General features: G+C 45.1%; 1 protein-coding gene and 1 long non-coding RNA gene across 4 annotated transcripts in view; one reads left to right on the top strand and one right to left on the bottom strand.

Annotated features, from left to right (window-relative positions):
- Positions 1 to 13,216, top strand: part of LOC101066115 (prospero homeobox protein 1-like) — a 21,402-nt gene extending 8,186 nt beyond the window's left edge. For all 3 annotated transcript variants that reach the window (XM_029840449.1, XM_003966586.3, XM_029840448.1), the window contains 3 exons: positions 263 to 370; positions 5,424 to 5,618; positions 12,686 to 13,216. In XM_029840449.1, coding sequence (XP_029696309.1) covers positions 263 to 370; positions 5,424 to 5,618; positions 12,686 to 12,871 — 489 coding nt within the window. In that variant the 3' untranslated portion in view covers positions 12,872 to 13,216. The remainder of the gene's footprint in view (positions 1 to 262; positions 371 to 5,423; positions 5,619 to 12,685) is intronic.
- Positions 12,439 to 22,898, bottom strand: part of LOC105416791 (uncharacterized) — a 27,172-nt gene continuing 16,712 nt past the window's right edge. Inside the window, exon 2 of the long non-coding RNA XR_964717.2 lies at positions 12,439 to 13,128. This is a non-coding gene — a long non-coding RNA (uncharacterized lncRNA). The remainder of the gene's footprint in view (positions 13,129 to 22,898) is intronic.

The following is a 22,898-nucleotide window of genomic DNA, read 5'->3' as shown; positions in this document are numbered from 1 at the left end:
AGACACACAAGCACAGTATTTGGGATTTGATCCAACGCTAGCAGGTGCTTGTATTCTTGCTCCAGGTGTAAAACACACCTGCTTTGCTCTGATTTCCTGTCATTCCAACATTTTGTCGAGGTGGATTTTAAATCAATCGCAAATCATGAAACAATGATTTGAACTGATTAGCAATCATTGAGGAAACCAAGGTTGGGCTAAATGGTGCTATTAGTCACTAAAATTGATCCCAGATCTGCTTCCTTAATACTCTTCCCATCAGATTCAGGAGGGTTTGTCTCCCAACCACCTGAAGAAGGCCAAGCTGATGTTCTTTTACACCCGCTACCCGTCCTCCAACATGCTCAAAATGTTCTTCTCCGATGTCAAGGTAAGACCTTTCTGCGTATTAGGTGATGCACCTGGCTGATGTATATTGCAATGGGCCTGCGGAGGATACAGTCGCTCCGCAGTTATCAAAAACAAATCCTACCGAGTCACTACCGGAAAGCTTCCGCTTCCAATTCAGTGAAATGTAGGAGAAATGGAGCACATGCACAGAGTGTATAGGCCAGCTTCTGATCCCCATCTGGTCACATTTCATGTGATCAAACTATTGCAGGAATTTGGTATTATTGTGTGCATGTAAACACACTTAATGAATGGGTGGCTGTCCATGCCCACTCTCCCTCTCACACACCCGTCCACACACACCCACCAACCTCCATCTCCCTTTCACGCAAAACACACACACACACGCACTCACATACACACACACACGCAAACTGCTTCTTTCTCTTCTCTCAGCCTGTCGGGGCTTTATTTTTATTTTAAATGCAGGAGCTTAAATCAGCAGGTAGGAGGAAAATGAAACCAGAACAATACGGCGTGGATGGTGCGTGCGCATGTGTCGGGAGTAGATGACAGAGGGAGCGAGGGGAGGGGAAGACAAACAAGTGACAACAGAACAACAGATTTGAAACAAAGACACTGATTGTTTTGTGCTTTACAGGCTGTTTGCAAAGGAGCATACGGCTCCTCTGCGGATTCAGGACGCTGTATCCAAATGAGCAGTGCACACACACACACACACACACACCCACACACACCCACACACACACACACACACACCCACACACACGCACACACACACACACCAGCTGCCCTTTCTGGTCTGTGGTGACCACTTCCTCGTACCAGCGCCACATCCTCATCACCGACTGCAGGCAAATGCATGTTGCCATGCCGACCTGCTCCCAGCATGGGCTGGACTGATCCAGTTCTCAAGGTGGTAAAAATGGAGGTCGTGACCCCAGTAATTTACTATCAACAAAAAGATTAAGTCTATCCTGAAGAATACATATTTTAAATCGATACAAATAATGAAGAAAGTTTCAGTAAAATATTCATCAGCCAGGAGAAAAGATTTTTTCTGGAGCTCTTTTTTCCTGTTGCTTAAGGAAAATGATTAAAAAACCTCTTCAGCAGGTTTGTTCACTAGCATTTTGGCTAATGACTGTGCTCATTTCGGACTAATAGACTGAGAGTGTGCACGCGGCAGAGACTGACATTACCTTTTAGCTGAATCTGTGGCTTTATCTTGGTGAATTAGGTTTAGGAGACAAGGCATGTGGAGAGTTTGGAACCTGACTTTCCAAGACAGATGGACAGATACACATGTCCGTCTGTAATGGAGGCCAGAAAAATAGGTTTAATTTGAAGTCAACAGCGTTTTCTGATAAAGAAAAGCATAACTCGTACAATGGAAATTCTGTCCAAATCAGCGCTGATTGTGGCTAATTTAGGTTAACAGCGCACTAACTCTAAATGGAGATTTTAATGTTAGCTTTACAGTGATCACGAACTGAAAAGCTAATTCAATCAATTAAGTCCAGTAAGCTCTGCTATCACCAGTAAAACAAGCAGTTAAATCAACAACTGATCCCCAACTAAAATGACACCACCTAGTGGTCAGCAGTCCCAACTTAGCTACTCCTCAGTGGCTCCGAAGTTTTGAACCTACTTTCCAATCTTAACACAGAATACACGAATACACATTTGTTGCTTTAGTATTTCCAGAAAGAGGGGAAATTATTATTGGAAAATATCAGCCATTGTAACGCCATCCCTCAGTGTTGTGGACAGTGTTGCTGGGGCCACCAAGCAAGGCGACACCTCTGGAAATGTGACAGCATCCTCCAAGAACAAAACTCCTCATTATCTGCGTCTCATGCTAACAGTTGTTTACACAAATTTTCGTGAATATTGCACGGTAATCCCACCTAATCCAGCATATTCAAGCAACTGCTGATATTATGGGGCTTAATGAATCGTGGGTAATCCTGTTTGTGATGAGTGCTGATGCTGTCTGTCTCTGGATGTGTGCGTCTCACTGTCCCGCCGCATTCATTACCGTCATCATTACCATATTTCCGAAATCCGGGTCAGCGCCCGCCCCCACAATAAGTAGCATGTGTTAGGAGGATCAGGGATATTCACTGTAAGGGAATTAGGTCCCTAATTGGGCTTGAATGGACTCTGTCTACAAGAAAACTGGTTCTTAAGAATGGGCCTCTTACCCGTGTGGGAAGTGGGTTGAGCTGATGACTGTTTTAGATGCACACACACACACACACACACACACACACACACACACACACACACACACACACACACACACACACACACACAGCGCTCTTGCCTTCTGACCAGACACTCATCCGTTAGCGTGTTGCTCAGCGGCCCCTGCGCTCTCGTCTTGAGAGAGTCAGTGGGAGTAATTAAGACCTCGTTAAGACTGGAGCAGTGAGAATTAATTAGACGGTCCCCAGCTCAGGGAGTTCCTTCTGACGTGCACTCGCTCGCTGCCAGCTGATGTTTTTTTTTTCCTGCGCGGAAATATTTATCAGGGAAAGCCTGAAGATTCCGCCTAATCGCCGCCGCGATCGTCTCAGCGGGAATCAATTAGCTTTCAAGCTGCCTCTGACCCTCCTCGTCAATTACAGCTACACTGCCAATTTCGCCACGGCGGGAAGAAGCAGCGGTGCCTCCACCCTGCCTAGAAATCCAGAACAACTCCAAGCTAACCTGTAGTCATGCACACGGGCTAAACTTTCTAACCCCTGAAAGCCTGGAAACGGCTCAAAAACTCCGCCTAAGCAACTTTCCTGCCGCGTTTTCTGTCGAGTGAGGCAGAAACGGGACGTCTATCCTTCCTGGACCCACAGGAAACTTTCACTCATTCAACTGGTAGATTTGTGTCAATGGTGCACATTTACAATGTGCAAACTGCAACGATTGCGGCTGGAGTGGGCAGACTCTTCAAGGATGTGGCTGCCCTTCCGACATGGCCTGGGGGCGCTGACAACACCCGGGAAAAAGGGAGAGGGGGGGGGGGGGGGCACACTGTCTGATGCCTCTTTGGTTCTAAACACAAAATGGCATTCCTCGAGCTCAGCATTCCCCCCACCCCCACGTCATTCTCTTTTACTCTTTTGTCTCATGTTTTTTCGCGTGTGTGCTGATTCTGATGAGCTGGACAGGACAGTGTCGAGCGCTGCGGGAGGAGCGCGCACACGGCTATGACGCCAGTGCTGAAATGCCCCCCTTGAAAATGAGCCGATCAAGTCGACGTGAACATGGGATCGTAGGCGGCGGAATTGGACAGATTTGTTCTGAAAGTTTCAGACTTTTCAAGAGTTTTTGACGTTGTAAATCTGCATGTCCCGATGGCCGCCTAGTGGCCATCGCTGGTATGACACCAGATGGGAGCTGCCTCGTAACTTAGCCCTCGTTCACCAGTTTACACCAAGCAGGTCTTTCCTGGCAAAGACATGAGTAACACATATAAAAACCTCAAATCAGCACATGCTGAAATAAGACAGCGCCTGTTAATAAGACATTAAAAAGCGTTACGTTGTTGCACCGTCGAAGGTTCGGAGAAAACAACCATCAAAAGTTGAAATCTTCCCACGTCCACTTGGTGTCATCTGCATGTTCTCGTTGTGTCCTAATTATTAGGGTTCCATTTTGATAATGTGTGCTTTAATTGCCAGGTTGTCGTGTTTTGTGGGTCATTTATCCCCCTCCCCCACACAAACACACACACACACACTTTCCCTGCTGTCACTGTGCTTTGAGTCCCACTCCCCTTCCTTCTGCTGCAGTCTCAACCACCCTCCCTCCTAATTATGCTCCATTATGTCACCCCCTCTGACAGCCGCTGACAAAAGCTTTCGCTCTCCACTGTCCTCCACTCTCTCTCTCCCTCTCTCTCTCCCTCCCTCTATCATTCCTCGTTCGTGAGAGACAATGTCTTGTAACAATGGCGAGCTTAATCTCCGTATCAAAGCCGTTTTTCCTCTTCGCTGAACACACACACTTTCACTGAGCTGTCCGCCGTGGGCTTTTTTTTTAAAGCAGAGAGGGAAATTGAAAGTAGCAGATATGAAGTTGCCAGCTCTCCTAAACTAAACCATCACGTCTGAAATTTAGCTTAAAATGTTTCCCGGGCTGTCTTCGCCATCCTCGGCCCACAGGGGCAGCTCTGACGTTTGAACACAGTTGTTTTATGTCGGCTTGGCTCCCTACGAAAGGACTCGATGGCATTAACAATAAGATAATATTTGGGTCACTCTTGTTTGATTTAAAAGGTTTCTGGGGGGCGATTTTCCCGTCTTTTCAATGAGGACCCTGAAGGTGTAGGCAGCATTTTAGCAGCTAATGAGGTGGATAAATGAAAAATTAATTAGTTTGTGCATGTGTGTGTGCTTGTGTGTGTTACTTCAGGTTTATTGGAATGCATTCAGTCACCCATGTGGAGTGTTTTATATCCATATTCCCCTGAAAACAGACATTCACATTCATTAGAAAAGTTTGTTTGCCCGACTGATGTTGGCACGGACAGAATCAGAGGCGCCTCTCACGTCCTCACTCTAGCTGTTAAGCTAGTTTAATTTTAATATTGACGCTCAACAATGTTAACAATGCTGCCTAACCAACAAAGATTTTTCCCAAAATCAGGTGCAACATGAGGACAATATTTGCATTTTCCAGACTTTACAAGAGATAGATAGATCCACAGATGTCACGTAAACTTGATCATTTCTTCTAACTTAACTCAGACCCTTCAGACTCAGCATTAAAATCTTAACATGGATGCTATTGCTAATCCTATACTGGTCTATACTGGACATCACGTAGTCCGGCAACAGCAGCAGCATGGCAGAAAGTACGGACAGACGTAATCCGGATGTACACAAGTCCTTTCTGCGTACTTATAATACACAATAATTCCTACAATGTGCAACGGCCACACCTGTGCTTCACGGCAGGACCAGGTGGACCAGGTGGCTCACGTGCACAGCATAGCTTTAGCGATCTGCTAATGTAAGGTGTAGCCACAAAAGGGTGCTCATCAAATGTTGAACTTTTCTCTACTGCAGTTCAACCGCTGCATCACCTCCCAGCTTATCAAGTGGTTCAGCAACTTCCGAGAGTTCTACTACATCCAGATGGAGAAGTTCGCCCGGCAGGCCATCAACGAGGGCGTGACGTCCGCGGAGGAGCTGGCAGTGGGTCGCGATGCCGAGCTCTTCAGGGCGCTAAACATGCACTACAACAAGGCCAACGACTTCGAGGTAAGATGAGCCGGGCACAAACACACACACACACACACACACACACACACACACCGCACACACACCGCACACACACCACACACACACCTCACACATACACACACACGCCTCTTCTGCTCGACCAACTCAGCTGTTCCAAACCCAACAGTCACCTCACGATTCTGCTGAGGTGTGTATGTCTCAGTAAAAGTGTGTGTGTTCGATGAGGCGAAACAGGACGCTGCTCCCTTCGTGGGCGTCCTTGTCAAAGCGATTTGCAGAAGTCACATTCCCTCCCTCTCTTTTCCGCTCTCCCAATATTGGTCTACGGGGATCAGAAACATTTAGATGTCCATTAGCATACACCTCGATTATCTTGCTGTGTGTGTGTGTGTGTGTGTGAGACAAGGACATGTTTTGCATGTTTTGCGTGACGAGAGTAAGGTAGTCATTCGCAGGTGTGCGTCTAAAGAGGTTGCGCTGGCACATGCAAATCACACAATTTGCGTGTGCGCTTTATTTGGCTCTGAGCTGGAGTCAATTGGGGGGTCAAGAGTGGAACTGTGCTGACAACTACACATGTTTGGTTTGAACTCCATCAGTGTCGGTTCTTTGTTTTTATGTTTATGTTTGTGGAAGTTTCTGTTCATCTAAAAATGAAAATTGTCTCAAAGACACATGTAACCAGAAAGTCAGATTAGTCAAAAAACAACTTTTTCTAAAGCCGAGGTTTAAATATAATGTTGCATTTACATATGTTTATGTAAATATGCAGCTAAGCTTTGAAAATAATTTGAAAACGTGACTCATGGAAGCGTTTTATGCAGATAAACTGAGCCAGTAGGTTTATGGAGTAAGAAAAGTGCAATAAAAGATGGAGGCCGAATTTTAAACCATGTAACGTTAAACATTTGCATGTCAATAACATTGTTGTACATTTTTAAAAGGAGGAGAAGATGATGGACAGATTTATATGCAAAATAATGAAATGTAGTAATTTGATAAAAGTTGCATTTTGATCAACATTACGTCTCAAATTTCATATTCTGCACGTCGATGCTGATTAACTAGAACAGGCTAAAATCTAATGCTAGCGCCGACTGAACCGACATGTTGGAACATGTAGAAACAGTCGGTAGCGACAGCTAAATTTAACTGTTTCTCAGAACCTTTAAGTCAAGAAAAGTCAGCTCGCTCCCGACGTGCTGCACCAATCAGAGCCCAGATGGTGCTCTGATGTTGTCAGAAGCTGCAGCAAACAAGAGTGTGTGTGTGTGTGTGTTTCACGCAACCCAGCAATGGTGTGTTTGCAAAGGTGGCTGTAAATTCTGCTCCCTCCACCCTGAGGGAACATTAGCGGCGAGGGACCCTCCCTCTCTCTCCTCCTCTGTCAAACTCGGAGGCGTGAAACTGGAACCACGGCCGATTCAGCAAGTCTCCTGACACACACACACACACACACACACACACACACACACACACACACACACACACATCTTCTGCTTTTGCCAAATTTAGCCCCGGAGTTCCACCTTGGCTTGTCCCCCATCACTTCCCCTCCTCCTCTGCTCTCCTTCGAGTCCTATGTCACCTTCTCTCCTTCTCCTCTATTGTCCTTCCCTCCTCTCACCTGTCTTCTTCCTCGCCTTTCTCCGTCTTTGCAGGTAAAAATCAACATTTTTTTGAATCAGGATTTCCCTGGAGTTGCACTCTTAAACCCGGCTTTGTTTCGTCTGTCACATTTGAGACGGAGGTTGTTGCTGCAGAAAGGTGAAGTTATTTGTCTTGTGTGCCGCGGAACTTGGCATAAACAGGCAGCAGTAATTATAGCAGCATCATTAATTACTTCCTCCTCCTCTTCAGCCATGTTCTTTTAACTCCTCTTTCTTGTTTACCTCTCTGTCTTCATCCTGACTCCTTTACCCACCCCCCAAAAATGAAAACTATTCTGCCCTAATTGCAACTCTGCCCACTAACTAATGAGGAAGGCAAAGGAAAGAAGGAGAGGAGGAGATGAGCAGCCATCTTCAAAACAAACAAACCCACAGATTTTCCCTGCCAGGACACTCAGGGAAAGGTGTCAGCTTCCACCTTCTGCCAAGAGGAAGAGAAACATTTCCTCTTTTTCTGCTTTCTCTGTATTGGGAACAGATTGATGAGCGGTGGCGTGCCAGCAGCAGCGGCCGCGCCGCTCACAAGCGAGCGTTTCAAACTTTTCACAGTTTGAGGAATCCCCAGAATAACTCTGTCCCTCTGGGGATTACAGGCCCTCTATGGCACTGCTGTGGCCAGAAATACTGACCTGTCTGACAAGAAAACCTACTGGGATCTGTAGTTTATTAACACAAACTAAATGTTGCCGTTAACTTTAGTCATATTAATATTAAAATAAGGCTTCAGATTCTAAAGATGAAGAAAAATGGAGAAAACAACTGTAACAAATGAAAATCAAAATATGTCTGGTTGGTTGTTTTTGGGAACCTGGAATTCATGTCCAGTCAAGACAACCGGGGGGGGGCAATAAGCTTGTTTTCAGCGGACACACACACACACACACACACACACACACGCGCACACACACACACACTCACTCACTCACTCACTTGGGGGCCCACAGACTCACATTTCAGGGCTCTCTGGTTTCTCCATCAAAGACTGAGCTTTTTGTTTCTTTCTCCCACATTTGCGACACTTTGCCCTCTTTTGTGTCTCCGTTTTCATCCTTTCACTCATCTTCTGCTTCATCTTCATCACAGTCTGCTGGAGGTGGGAAGGATGGAGGGATCTTGAGAATCGATTGTCAGATTGCTATTTCCTGAAGCTCCACTTCAGTTATGTCTCCCTTTTAGTCCTTCGGTATTTTTAACTCAATTTTTCCTTGTCCCAACCTTTTCTAACCTTCCCAGAAGGGGCTCGTCTGTCCTGCTTCCTTTCTATGTCCTCCATCTTTTTTCTTTTTTTTAACGCTGACCTCTAAGAAACAGTGGCCCCCATGAGCCCCCTGTTAACATCTTTTACCTTTACTCTCCAAACCACCAAAGAGTAGCCTTTTGTTTGGTTCAGATTGTGTGTATCTGGACCATTCCTCCAGTTATCCCAGTAAAACCAGCACAGGAAGTCAGGACTGATAGCAATGATGAACAAAAACCAGTCGAAATCATTACCAGTGGAATCATAGCACAATAATTAGAGGTAAAAATAGAGAATTAGCGACACTAAAAGTTTTTACTTTTATCTAAACACACTTCAGAATGCACACACACACACACTCTTAGTCGAAGTGAACACACACCGCTGTGTCATTAAGCCAGTCGGAGCCACTTAAGCAACCGCAAACCGTGTCGCCGCCTAACAAGGAGCGGTATGCAACACACAATGCCACCTGCCAGTCTCCCTCACTATAATTATAGCTATCTTCTCCCAGTGTGCGGTGTGTGTGTGTGTGTGTGTGCCTGTGTGTGTGTGTGTGTCCCAGCTGTCTTCTGAGCTTTAACAATAGGTCTGGTAACAAAGACGTGGCCTTCAGTCTCCGTCATGTGATTCCGGCGGTCCGCAGCCCCTCGGTCAGATGACCCGGGCTATTGTCCTCTCCGGGTGACACACACTTGCACACGAGTGGACACGGAACACTGAAGAAGCGCTACAACATGCACAGACACACACAGATGCGAAGATAGCCAGGAGAATGGTAATCAGAGGACGCAGGCCTTTCCTCTCAGTCTCACTGACACTCGACCCATCAACACACACACGCACACACACACTTCTGTCCGTAAACATAACAGGTCAGTTCTGGAGTGTCCTCCCACAGCTCCGCCGTCATGTTACCGTCTGACCTCAGGTCAGGATTGAGGACTAATCAAATCCTGACAGTCCTGGAAAGGTTTAAAGAGTTTTGAAATGTTCTAGCCAGACATTCAAGGCCATTTAGGGCTCGGATCAGTGTTTTTCCTGCATTATTTCAGACAGTTAGAGAGTTTTATGCCTTTTTCTCCGGGAGAAAGTTGTTGAGATTCCTAAAAAAAACTAACTAATTTTTAAATCCAGCAATGTGATAGAGATAACGACATGATGTTCTTTTAAAAGAAGTGTCTTTATGTGTGTGTCAGAGAGAGAGAGAGAGAGAGAGAGAGAGAGAGAGAGAGAGAGAGAGAGAGAAAGAGAGAGAGAGGGAGAGAGAGAGAGAGGGAGAGAGAGAGGGAGAGAGAGAGAGGGAGAGATTGAATTCAGGGCAAATGAGGAGGAAAAAGGAAGCAGATGCTTCTGTGTTGGCACAAAAATGATGTGTTCATTCTCTCTCTCTCTCTCTCTCTCTCTCTCTCTCTCTCTCTCTCTCTCTCTCTCTCTCTCTCTCTCCTCTCTCTCTCTCTCTCTCTCTCTCTCTCTCCTCTCTCTCTCTCTTCTCTCTCTACTACTCCTCTCTCTCTCTCTCTCTCTCTCTCTCTCTCTCTCTCTCTCTCTCTCTCTCTCTCTCTCTCTCTCTCTCTCTCTCTCTCTCTCTCTCTCTCTCTCTCTCTCTCACACACACACACACACAGACACACACACACACACACACATTAAAGCAGCACTACATTGAATTGGTTGCAGTCCTGTGATCACCTGACACGAACAAAGCAACACCTTGCAAACGCACCACCGATCCTTAGAAAAGGTGCTGGGGAGTTAAACGCTGATCACATGAGCCACATCAACAAATAATGCAGAACATATTGATGCACGTGCATAAACACACTGTTACACTCTGTATGTCCGCAGCGTTAAGAAAAACAGCAAACGCACTATGTTTGCACACCTTGAGAGTCAGACATATGGTGTTTGCACAGTGATGTCTTGAGAACCTGGTGTGTGTGTGTACATGTGTGTGTGCCTGCATGTGTGTACAGAGGGCAGGTGTATGAAGGTGAAGTCAGCTGAGGACACCCAATCTAGAAGATAAGAGTATTTTCCTGTAGACCTTAATAACCTTAAATTCTGTTTGATTCTTGCATTTCTCTAAAAAAAACAAACCCTGCCTTCACCTTTTTGCACCCTAATAACTGTCTATGTACATTTGCTGAACCAGTTGTTTTACTGTGGGATTGTCCATATTTTTTAAAGTTATTATTGATTGTGAATCATTTGTTCAAATATTCAAATGTTTCCATTTAAACATTTTCATGGTCGTAAACTTCCACTCATTATTAAACATTCTCCATGCAAATGAGAAAGTGACACCGAAACGCAAACAGTGAAAGCTAAAGCTAGAGTTGAACGCATTTGCACATGCAAACCCACCGTGACTGGCATGAAAAGCGTGCGGACCAACGACATCTCCGTGAAAAACATGAAACTTCTGTTGACGTTCGTGGAACGAAGGAGAAGGGAGGGCCCAAGGTGTTAGCTCATCCAGCTAACGGTGCCAAGTCTGCCTACTGGTCCACCACCTCACCCTCCTGGCACCAGGCCCCATATCAACACCCAGGCCAGGAATCTCTCTCTCTCTCTCTCACACACAAACACACACACACACACACACACACACACACACACACACACACACACACACACACACCCAGGAAACAGGCCCATCTGCATTGATGGCTTAATTTAGGTCTCTTTATTGGGCTGATTCACAAGGACCAGACTGATCTGAGCATCTGGGCCCACGTGTGCATCTGCACGTGTTTGTCCAGTCAGTCTTCCGTCCTTCCATCCTGCTCCCTCTGGCTATTGTGTCCTTTTCTCTCGTCTGTTGTCGGCTCTTCCTAAGACGCGATGAAAACGCATGCCGGCTGGCTGAATGAGTCGAGGTCACCCAAATGTTTGTTCATGTTCTGATTCATTAGGAAACAAATGATGATGAGATGCAGATGTATTTGAGACTGATTTAAATCAGATTTTGACTCTGATTTTAGTTTTATCCAAACCTGTCACAGCTAACACGATGGAGAGATGTTCACTGGCATTAGATTCCCACAATACTGTTTTGATTTCTTATCATTTACATTCACATCCAGATAATTGAAACCTGGATTCAATTTTTGCTATAATCTGAAATCCAAACAATTAGTTCAACAAAAAACAGAAGAACTTTACTGCTCAATTTTATGCTAAATCTACTGCATCTCCCATCATAGTTCAAATGTTGACATGTTTGCGTGCACATGCATGCTTCCGCAAGTACATGTGTGGGCGTATGTGTGTGTGGAGGGGTCTAAATCACGACAAAGACAGAGGACCTCACTGAAATAACAGCAGTCTGGGGGGGCTCGCTGAAGAGAGAGAGAGGCTACGTGAGGAAACAGAGTACATCAGAGTCCAGGGAATCATTTGGTGTGTGTGAATGTAATTCATTCATTCTGGTGGCAGCTAACCTTGGTATGTCCTGCCATGCATAACAGGGGTTATACCCAAACAGCACTCCGCTGTCCTGTGTGTGTGTGTGTGTGTGTGTGTGTGCGGGTGTGTGTGTGTGTGTGTGTGTGTGTGTGTGTGTGTGTGCGTGTATGAGAGAGAGAGAAAGAGAGAGAGAGAGATGGAGAGCAGAGTTGGTCTGCTGTCAAACATCGACACACTGCTAAATCTACAAACAGCTTTCCAATTACACACACACACACACACACACACTGAGAAAAGGAACTCAAACACACACCTGGGAGCTGTTGAGAAAGCAGAAGTAGATTTGTGGGAAGTTCAGCGCTTAATAAGAACTTTCATACAGGAAGAGTCATACATACACACCTGAAACACACACACACACACACACACACACTACAAAACCGCGACAAAGAAGGTTTATATTTTCACATGTTTGATGATGGAACTGTGACATTTACAAATGTAACTTTACGCTAAAAGGTTTTCCTTGAAGCTCTATTTTATTTTGGAGAACCACAAGTTGGACACAACACAAGGCGACTAAAATCTTCAACACAAACTTAATCTTCAAATTGTCATTGAAGATTAAGTCTAACTGACTGAATCTGTCTTTTCCCATCAAGAAATCGTGTCTGATTTAGAATTCTCGTAGATTTACATTTTTCTGGGATGTTAATTTGTTCCTCATCATTTGTGGTTTGTGTTTTCTTCGTGGTCCTTCTCCACAGGTACCGGATCGGTTCCTGGAGGTGGCCCAGGTGACTCTCCGAGAGTTCTTTAACGCCATCGTGGCTGGAAAGGATGCAGACCCATCATGGAAGAAGGCCATCTACAAAGTTATTTGCAAGCTGGACAGTGAAGTCCCTGAGATCTTCAAGTCTCCCAATTGTCTGCAAGAACTCCTCCACGACTGACTGGTGCGATGAGGAGGGAAGGCTCCGAGAGTGTCGGGAGGAACCAGTAACCATGCAGTTTGACCACGTGTTGAGATTCTGGTTTTCAGTCCACGATGAGACATCAGAAATAAAATGCAAAACTGGGGGGAAAAAAAACTGAACCTGTTTGCACTCACAGAAAAGCTCCTCTGGACTGAGAAACTCTGCCGGCTCCTCCTCATCTGGCTCCTCCGGGCTGAAGGTGAGGAGGAGCATGGCCGCACCTCTGGAAGGAGCTGTCAGAAAATGATGATATATGAAAATCTTTTTACCGTGGATGTTTTTAATTTGCAGAGACTGTTTTTAAAAAAAAAAAAAAAAAAATCAAACTGATGTTTCAGTTTTTTTCTCCAGAAACCTACAGTCGCACACGTGCGCACCCACGTACCCAGATACACACCTCCTTCATAGGAAAAGCACAGTAGCATTCCCAAACCTCACCTGAACCATGGGAAAGTGGGTGTTTAGCTGTTTTCTTTTTCTTGTACTGAGATGTACTCAGTGTGTTTGACTGTGTTGACCCCCCCCCCCATGAGACCCCTGTGCTGCCCGGCTCGGTCAATCACACAGCCAGAGTTTACAAAAGAACAGACAATTCAGCATCAATCTAACCAGTTATAAAATAATGCCTCCAGCTGTTCCTGTCTGTTTCTGCATCTGCTGGTCTGTAATTCTGCGTGTAGCCCTGATGCTAACAGCTGATCCACAGGTGAAACCGATTCTTCTGTTCATAACCTCTACTGGTAGGCTACGGTACAAGGATAAGCCCCACCCCCGGCATTTTACATTGGGTCAAAAATTAGAATTAAATTTAAATGATTGATCCCCAGAACGAAACACGAGGCTCCACCAGCGTGCTCAGTGGCTCCATTGTTGCATAATGGTAGGTAGTAGCAATGTACTATCATTGTTGTTGCTGTTGATGCAGTCACTCTTTGCTTTTTTGGGATTGGTTCACCATTCCAGTGATATAAAGTAAAAACACAGGTGACTCTACCCAACAACTTGCCAGATAATTTAGGTAAACTGGCAAAACAAAATTTGCACAGCTTTAAACAGTGTCCATTAAAATCCCAAATATTTTTGGTTTGTTGTTGCTCCTGGTGGCCAACAGGGGGCGGATGCACTGGCAGGATCATGTTTTTCAGATTTTAACAGCAGTAGAAGACCTTTGAGACAGAAAGGCTGAATATTTGTAGCTTGTATAGATGTAATAATTTCACTGATCATTCTGATAATGTTATTTATAATTGAATAAATATTGATATTAATGTTATTCCAATGATTATTAGTGCTCGCTACAGATTTGACCAGGTTTACTAATTGTTTATCCATCAAGCTACAACATGAAATAAATTATTCTTTAAAAAAACAAAAGTGTGTGATTTCACTTGTGAGGCCTCGCATGTGTCAGCTCTAAAACATCGTCCAGGTGCTGCTAGTGGCACCAGAATAGTGATCGTAGGTGAGCCACTAGAAAACCTCTCCTCTCCTCTCCTCTCCTCTCCCTCTCCTCTCCTCTCCCTCTCCTCGCCTCTCCCTCTCCTCTCCTCTCCCCTCCCCTCTCCTCTCCCCTCCCCTCCTCTCCTCTCCTCTCCTCTCCTCTCCTCTCCTCTCCTCTCCTCTCCTCTCTCTACACAGCCCCCCATCAGCAGGAGGGTCCCCCTCCATGAGCCTGGTCCTGCTCAAGGTTTCTTCCTGTTAAAGGGGAGTTTTTCCTTGCCACTGTTGCTTGTCTGGGGTCAGGCCCTGGGATTCTGGAAAGCACCTTGAAACAATTTTGATTGTATAAGATTGATTTGATTTGATTCGAGTTAAAAAAAATAAGGGTTCCCCTTCCTCTGCATGTCGGTGCTTCTCTGTGGCAGACAGGACATTTACATGCAGTTTAAATTAGCTATGCTCAAAATTGGACTTCGACGATGTCACTTTTGAGTTTGGTCTTTGTCCCAGTTTCCACGCAACGGATAAAATCAAATTACTGACGGTAACCCAGGTAATACACTGGATGCGTCTGCGTTGCAGAACGGTTTTGATCCGCTCCAGCCTCCGCCAAAACACTCCGGCTGCATCCTCAGTGCACAGCATGGTGCAATGAAAACATATCCACGTATGATCGTGCAGTATTACCACTATGTAGAGTATGAAACGAACCACAAAAGACCATTTATTTTGTTCCCTCCAAGAGTAGGAGGGACAGCCCCTGTTTTTCCTTTGGATTTTGGGAACGCGACCATGGCTGAACCCATCCTTTTCACTCGAATGTGGAATTGCTGATTCTTCGTGTGATTAGATTTTTTTTTTTCAAACAAATTTATTTTGAAAGTCCTTTCTGTGCAGTTAAAACTGATCTGTCATAAAAGAGGGATTCAGTTTTTGAAATTTTGCCTGAGGTTGTATTTTTGTTTTAATGATTTATATGAAAACAAGACGTGGATGTTTCATATAAGCCAGTAACTACTGCCTGTGTGTGTCTCACTGAGCTTGCTTGAAAAACTTGTGCGCCAACATCATTCATTTCCATGGATCGACTTCTGGTCCTGATGCAGCCTGTGGGCAGGCTGAAGGGTCCACACATGGGGCACAAGTCACTGATTATCTGAGAAGCTCTCCCTCAGGTTGCTTACAGAGGTTATTGACATGACATTGTCAAACCAGGAACTCTGCATTGTGCCACACAGTTAAATGGAAATGAGAAAATGGGATTGTGACTGAGATGAGCCATCGTAAATACGGTTGCTGTTATTCATCAAAAACTCCACAATGTGTAGGATTGGAACTGGCCACCGGCAGACGTTTAAAGGAATCCTGGTGCCCAGTCGACGAGATAAGTGGATTTCTGCAATCAGATGCAAGGATTGTCCCCTACACAAGACTATGTAGTGAAAGAACAAATTTCAAAAGTCACTAAGGTAAATATCATGTGCACTTTATTGCTTGTGCAATTTTCCCATCATGATGCCCTTATTTTGCGTATGTGCATGGCCTCTAGACACATGAACTGTTGAGTGGATGTGCATAGGCCTTGGCAGTTTAACTCTGCTATGGGATGGATAATCGTCCCCGTTGTGAAGGGACCGATCAACTAGGGTGCCGATACCTGTGACGTCCCGAAGGGGAATGTTTCTTGTAGAACTTCCTGGCCAACCCGGTAGGTGGGTGCTGGAGTGCAACGTTGATTGGCTGAGGCTGCATAATGGTTGACAGATCAAGTCTGGAGCAAGTCTGACCGGAGGTTTGGTGCACTGGCAATGGAGGGCTTGAGAGGCAACCTTCTGATAGAGACCAGGAGCAACTTACAGAGGAGCCGCTGAATCTGACAAGGGGACAGCACCAGAATCCCCTCAATCCTGATTGTATTGACACGTCTGGAGACAGGAGCCAAAGGCAGCACACAAAAATGTGTGTGCAACATTTGTGTGGCTGAAGAAAAACTTTCTTACAGAATAAACAGTTTCAAGAAGGATCGTGTCTTGCTGCAACAGGTAAAACCAAAATGGGAAATAATTCACAAAATATTTCCCCCAAGAAAGTAATGATCCACAGAGTAAACGAATCTGGGATCAAGAAATTGGGCACACAAAAACAGAAAAGAAGCAAGTGCAGATGTTAGAGAGAAAATGAGGTGGTTGTCTGGGGCAAAGGTCAGACAAGAAAATCAGGAAAAGGCAGGGTCGAGTTCAGGGTTGAGTTCTTTATCCGCACGGTTCTGATCATTCTTGGCCAGACTAGGTCACTACCGGTTGCTGTTTCCAGGTCAACAAAATGCAGTGCAATGTGCAGATTAGCAAAGGCCGGCTCACCGTCGACATGCTCCCGGTCCACTCTCAACCAAGCTATCGGGGGGGGGGGGGGGGGGGGGTAGCCCACCTACATTCGGCGCGTTTTATGTAATTGAATGACTGCACGAACTTGGTTTCCTTGTTTCCATGTAAAGGCACTTATTGAGTATATTGTGTTCCTTATCTACTGAATCACTTATGAAGGCTGAAAGCCTCACAAATACCCTCATTGGGTCTTAGCCTGTAACTCTGGCCACTTTTGACAGGTTTGTACTGATTTACATTTGAACAATCAACTACTGGAACAACCAATGTTCTCTTGATGTTTTAGAGCGGAGCCGGCTGGGCCATTTGGAGGGCCGGCTTGGTCCGGCAGAGGTTGGTTTCAAAAGATCTGGGTTGTGAAAAAGCCAGTTTTTGGAAATTTGTGCTTCTCATGCTTTAATTATTTATATTGTATTTCATACTATAAATATTTTTTGGATTTTATTAATTTGGAAATACCTAAATTTGCCACTTTAACCAGCCGTGCCCTCCTGACCCCCCCGATTCTGTACAGAGGACATGTGATACCTCACACTTGTTGCTGATTAATACAAAAGAGTAGCACTATGTGATTATTGTCAGCACAAAAGCCTCAAAAAGCTGCTGACGCTCAGATTAGCCGCTACAAAGACACAGGGATGCACACATGCACCCACACGTGCACACACACACACACACAAAGCCTTGTAGGCCTCGTTGACCATCTCCGGCCTCAGTCTCAGTCATCTTTCTCTGAAATTAAAGTTTGGGTTAGGACACACACACACACACACACACACGCACACACACACACACACACACACACACACAAACAAATGAAAGTACCTAAATACAAGGTTCCTAAATAAGTATTTTGTATAAATATGTATTTTTGATGCTAGTATTCAACATTCTTTTCAGCTCTTTTACTTCACCTCATGTCAGTTTGAGAGTAATGTGAGATTTGACAGGTCGAAAGTTTATCATTAACTACAGAAATGTGTTGTTTAAAAGAGAGAAAAAGGTCAAATATGTCTTTTTAATGCATCTCTCAAGACCAAAATAAATATGCATCCTTAGGCGAGCTGCATTTCCATTTTGCTGAGTAAATTTGCAGCGAGTTGACTTTTTGTGGGTGATATCAGGAAATGAGAATTATTATTTCTGTTTTAACACAAACAAAGTGCATTCATTCACACCACCTGTCCCTCTGTAGGGGATGCTAAAATAAATGAAAAGATAGATGAGTCAGTAAAAGAGTATAACAGTGCACGTGAGAGAGTCTGATAGTGTGTGTGTGGGTATATTAATGTGTGTAAGGGTATAGTTGTGCATGTGTGAGTGATGTTATGTGTGAAACGAAGAATGATTTTGTGCTCAAATGGCCTCCTATACTCTTTGTTCATGTCTCTCTCTCTCTCTCTCTCTTTCTCACACACACACACACACACGCACAAACACACACACACACCCTGTCTGCTTATGAAAGCACATCTGAGCTGTTCAACAATAAAACAGCTGTGTTTGTGTTGGACTACTGATGGTTTAATTCACCCTGTCGTACACACAGACGCACACTCAACTGTCCGCAGAGATGGCTTGATCCTGATGCATCCTGGGTAATGGCTGCTGCTGCCATGGAGAAGGGAGCGAGTTTATAATGGCGCCGATCTCTCCTCAGCATATTCTTAATGCCTTTAACCGTCTTCCCTGCAAACTGCTGCGTGTGTTCAGACGATCCTCAATCATCTTCATACACAAGCACAATAAAGAATAAAGAACGTCGCTTGTGACGCTGTGGCTTTGTTGATCAAAATAGAGCTTTTCAGCATAAATAGAGCTTTCCAGAAGGATGTTGAGCCTCCACATGCTGGTCTGCTTCGTGGCGTTTGGGCTCTGCCCAGAAATTGACCAGCAGAAAAATTGCGTATGTGATTTCAGGATGGAAACGAACGAACCCAGACGAGGGATTATGTGACCTCAGCCTGACCCGAAAACTTGATTGCGGCTCATTTCAAACACTTGCTCAGATGAAGGAGCGATTGAATCAGAGCCGCTCTGGCTTGGACCATCCCTGTCAGCTCTGTGTGCAGACTTTAATCAGCCGGCGCTGCAGGTTTATTTCCAGCAGTTCTTTAAGATGGCCCCCCAGTGAACACAGCTAATTGCTGTTTGGAAAAGCTTTCCTGAATGAGATTCCACTTAACCCTCGCAGCAGGCTCGGCGTCCCGGCATCAGACGATTCCGCCGCCGAAATAAAACGACGGAAATGTTCTCCTCTCGAATTTGCCGCTAAATTTATTTGTTTTCATTTTACGACTGATGTTTGAAGATCTCATCTCCTCCGCCACGTCCACTTTCTTCCTGCTCCCTCCATCGTTCCTTCCATTAACGAGCTGCTCTCTAATCAAACACCATCTGTCCCTCCATCGCCGACCTGTCAGGAGCAGCTGCCGCGGACGGCGTCCTCCATGTCCTGGCACCTGCCGCCAGCCCGACGCTGCTCCGCCGGAGCGGGTCGGGGGGTTGCATGTTTGCGACCCAGTGCATGATAATAGAGCAGGGAAGAATTGATGAAGGAGAAAGGAAACATAAAAACTTCAGTGGCCTCATGTTGAACCCGAGCGGTACCAACAGGAAGTAATGAAATTATACTGGGAAAAAAAAAGGGATTAACCAGCTAGCGCAAGAAAATAAACAGAGATAAAAACAAAGAGACGCCGCTCCGTGATCTAAACAGTGATCAGGGGAAGAATCAGCCGCCTGCTCAGGAAAAGGATTTTGTGCTAATGGAAGGGAAGTAATGGCTCCCAAAGCTTCCACATAAGATTACAGTTTCGCTCAGCAGCCCTGAATAATCACCGCCAGCACGCTGGTGTAAGAACACGATCAAGAATCAGAGTCACATTTACGCGACGCGCACCACAAATGCAATCGCTCTGCGCTCGTTGCGCCGCTGCGAACCTGCCAAGACATTTTCAAGTGTTATATCCTGAGGAACTTCCCCAACCAATCTCGGACAGATTGGCCAGATGTTCCAACGCAGCGTTGCGCTGGCATGCGGTCCGACACTGGCTGGCAGTGCCGACGCGGCCTCCCTTTACACTTATGAGCATTTTATACCAGCCTGAATTGCCAATACCACACTTTTTTTTAACACATTAAACGCAAACGGGCATAAAAAGAACATAGGAGGTGGGGAAATCATACAGAGAACACCATGTGACCTGAGATGGTTCAGGGGGAGACCAGCATTTGACCACGAGCTGCGGTTTGGCACTATAAATCAAGCCATAAAAGCATTGCTAATAGGTGACTAACCACCATGCTAGCAACAATCTTCCCTAATTGCACACCGGCAATGCTAAAATAATCACTGAAAAACAAGGATTTCAAAAGGTCACTTTAAAGTTTAAGAAGGGGGCTGCTTATGTTCGTTTTAGGCGCGATGGTTTTTGCATTCACTGAATCGTGGACTTAATTTTAACACGAACAGCACTGAATTTGAATAATTTGACTGAAATATGCTGTTTTCATGTGGAAGAGGAGACCCCTGTGTCTAAAGTCCACAGGAGGAGGCAAATATGGGTGGCAAAACCTGTATTGTGTGCATGGACATGGTCCACCTGAGCAGGTGCTCTTGCTTAAAGCTCATTAGCAGGAACACTTTTGAAAGTGCTGTAAAAAAAAAAAATCGCAACATAATTTCTATGTGACTTGTGTGAATTTTACTCATTTACATTTAAAACACTATTTTTGGAAGTGAAATAAGAGAAAATTAATTTTTTAAAAACAAAATTTAAAAAAAATAAAAATAAATGAATGGAAAATACAGAATTTACAAAAAAAATTATCTTGGGGAAATTTGGGAGGGAAAACATTAATTTTATAGGGCCCTAATCAATCTGTCCCGGTAAATAAATTCAGATTATTCTTCTTGAACTGTGACTGAACACTTTTCACTAAAATATGCCAAAAGTTTACTGAAATAATATTCCAACAGCCGTACTCCTCCACAGAGACGGTTAAACGCACTAGCGCAGGTTGCGGGGGTCACATTAGCAAACGCTGCTCCAATCAAAGCTTTTAAACCCGCGTTTCCCCCCCAACAGCACTCAGATGCCCTGAGGTGCAGCATCCAGGCACCCCGCCTGGGTCAAACTCGTCCGAGGGGGGAATCAATGCTGCATCACGCTGCGCGGCCACGGGGGGCGTCCTCATTTGCCCAGAGACGTGCTTACTGCAGGGGGGCGTCAGCCACGTGTCTGGTGTCCAATAAGGTTGTTAAGGCCGTCAATAAGAGCCTTTCAAGAATGCCAGGGGTCCTATCAACACACACACACACACACACACACACACACACACACACACACACACACACACACACAGAACTTTCTCTTCTAACTTGGTCTTAGCCAGAGAAGAATCGAACGCCAGCGTTTCAGTGGAATCCCAAACCTCTCCTGACACTCTCCTGTCTTTACCGGTTGCTCTGCAAATGTTCTTTTTTGTGCTTACACACAGTATCTTCGTTAAAGCTCTGAGTGTCTGCATGTTTGCTTCAGTACCGGTGCCTGCTGACCTAGCATCAACAGGCACTCCGACGTGTTGTCGTCTGCGCGGGGCCTGTTTTGCTGTTTCTGGAGAAGGCTGTGAAAATGGGGCCTTTGAAAGAGAATCATCAGCTACGTGTCTTCACCTCTTCTTTCTGCCGCACCAAGACTGACTGTGCAACAGCCAGGATTGTGATGCAACGCTGGGCTAATTCTAATTAGCGAGCTGGAGCTACATTATGTTTTAATGATGAGTAACACATTGTATTGTTTTTTTATGGCCAAAAGGTAATATATTAATGTAATGTGTAGGTTTTGCAATGCACTGATCAGAAGAAAAAAATGATTTGATCTGATTTAATTCCTTTCAGTCAGCATTGGACAATCTTGTCCTAATCAGCGCTGCCCGGTCAGAAGATCATCAGAACATCTTGCTATCCAACGCTAACACTTAGCTTAAATCTCAAGGCACAGAAATACATGGTGACATCTAGATTGCAACCTTTCCACAAAGACAAAAGTCTGTTTCCTTATTCCAGGGTATTTAGTAATCAATCACTTGTTAGCAAATTAGCAATTTAGCTCATGATCCCCTGTTTCCTTTGTGTATAAACACGTCTAAAATGAGCAGAATTGGTAGTTCGTACGGCTGTACATGTGGTAAATGTTCGGGGGTTTTGTGAAGACCCCACAGTGATTGATTGATTAATCAGGACCTGGGAAGACACCACTTCAGGATAACACACACACACACACACACACACACACACAGACACACACACACACACACACACACACACAGCCTAAACCACAGGCTCACCGACTTCTCTAGAGTTCAGCTGCAGGTCAGCTGGCTGTACGAGCCGACGCAATGTGGAAAACACACACACAGACACACACAGACACACACACGTGCGTGGACAGCTGTCAGTTGGTGGCTAAGCAGGTTCTGAGGTGCAACAATGGGGCCGAAGGAGAAGACCAGAGAGTTTTAATGGGGTTAAAACAAGGTTAAACGCTCAGGTTGGCGCGTGCAGCAGGAACTCAGAGCCAGACGCTCCAAGAATCTCACGCGTGGTCATCGCGCACGTCCTCCCGCTGCAGTATGACGGGACCCCGAGGAATCGGTCGTCGCACAGTTGGAAGTGAAAGGTTTGGAGTTTAATGACGGCAAGTCCTTCATCCGTCTCCTTTCACCAAAAAATGATGCAGGAACAAAGAAATTTCCCTAATTTGGGCTTTGATGACTTTCTAAACTAAAATGAAATTCCAAGTGTGGTTTGATAGCTAATCACAAAAATCAGATCATGTTTTAATAAATGACATTTTTGCTGTTAGATTTGGCCGTGTCAAGGCTTTGTTTGTTTAAAACCACTGGGATGTCCTGTTGGACATGTCCTGCCTGAGCCGCAGCTGCATGTGACGCTCTGCTGCCCCCTGCCTGTTCCTGCACATCCAGACGAGCAGGAAACCTGAAGCTCTGAGTAGGGACACGGGCAGAATAATGGAATGGGAATATTACGATCATGTGACGAGCTTGAGGGATCTTAAAATATTAGAATTAAACGGGAGCAACAGAAATGCTTTCTACTATATATAGCTGCATGATTTGACTCAAAAATAAAAGGAAAAATAGATTCTCCGCAC

Source organism: Takifugu rubripes, chromosome 8 (assembly GCF_901000725.2).
Source record: "Takifugu rubripes chromosome 8, fTakRub1.2, whole genome shotgun sequence".
NCBI classification, from domain to species: domain Eukaryota; kingdom Metazoa; phylum Chordata; class Actinopteri; order Tetraodontiformes; family Tetraodontidae; genus Takifugu; species Takifugu rubripes.
The sequence above is the reverse complement of the archived record's forward strand: the minus strand, read 5'-3'. Positions and strand labels throughout refer to the sequence as shown.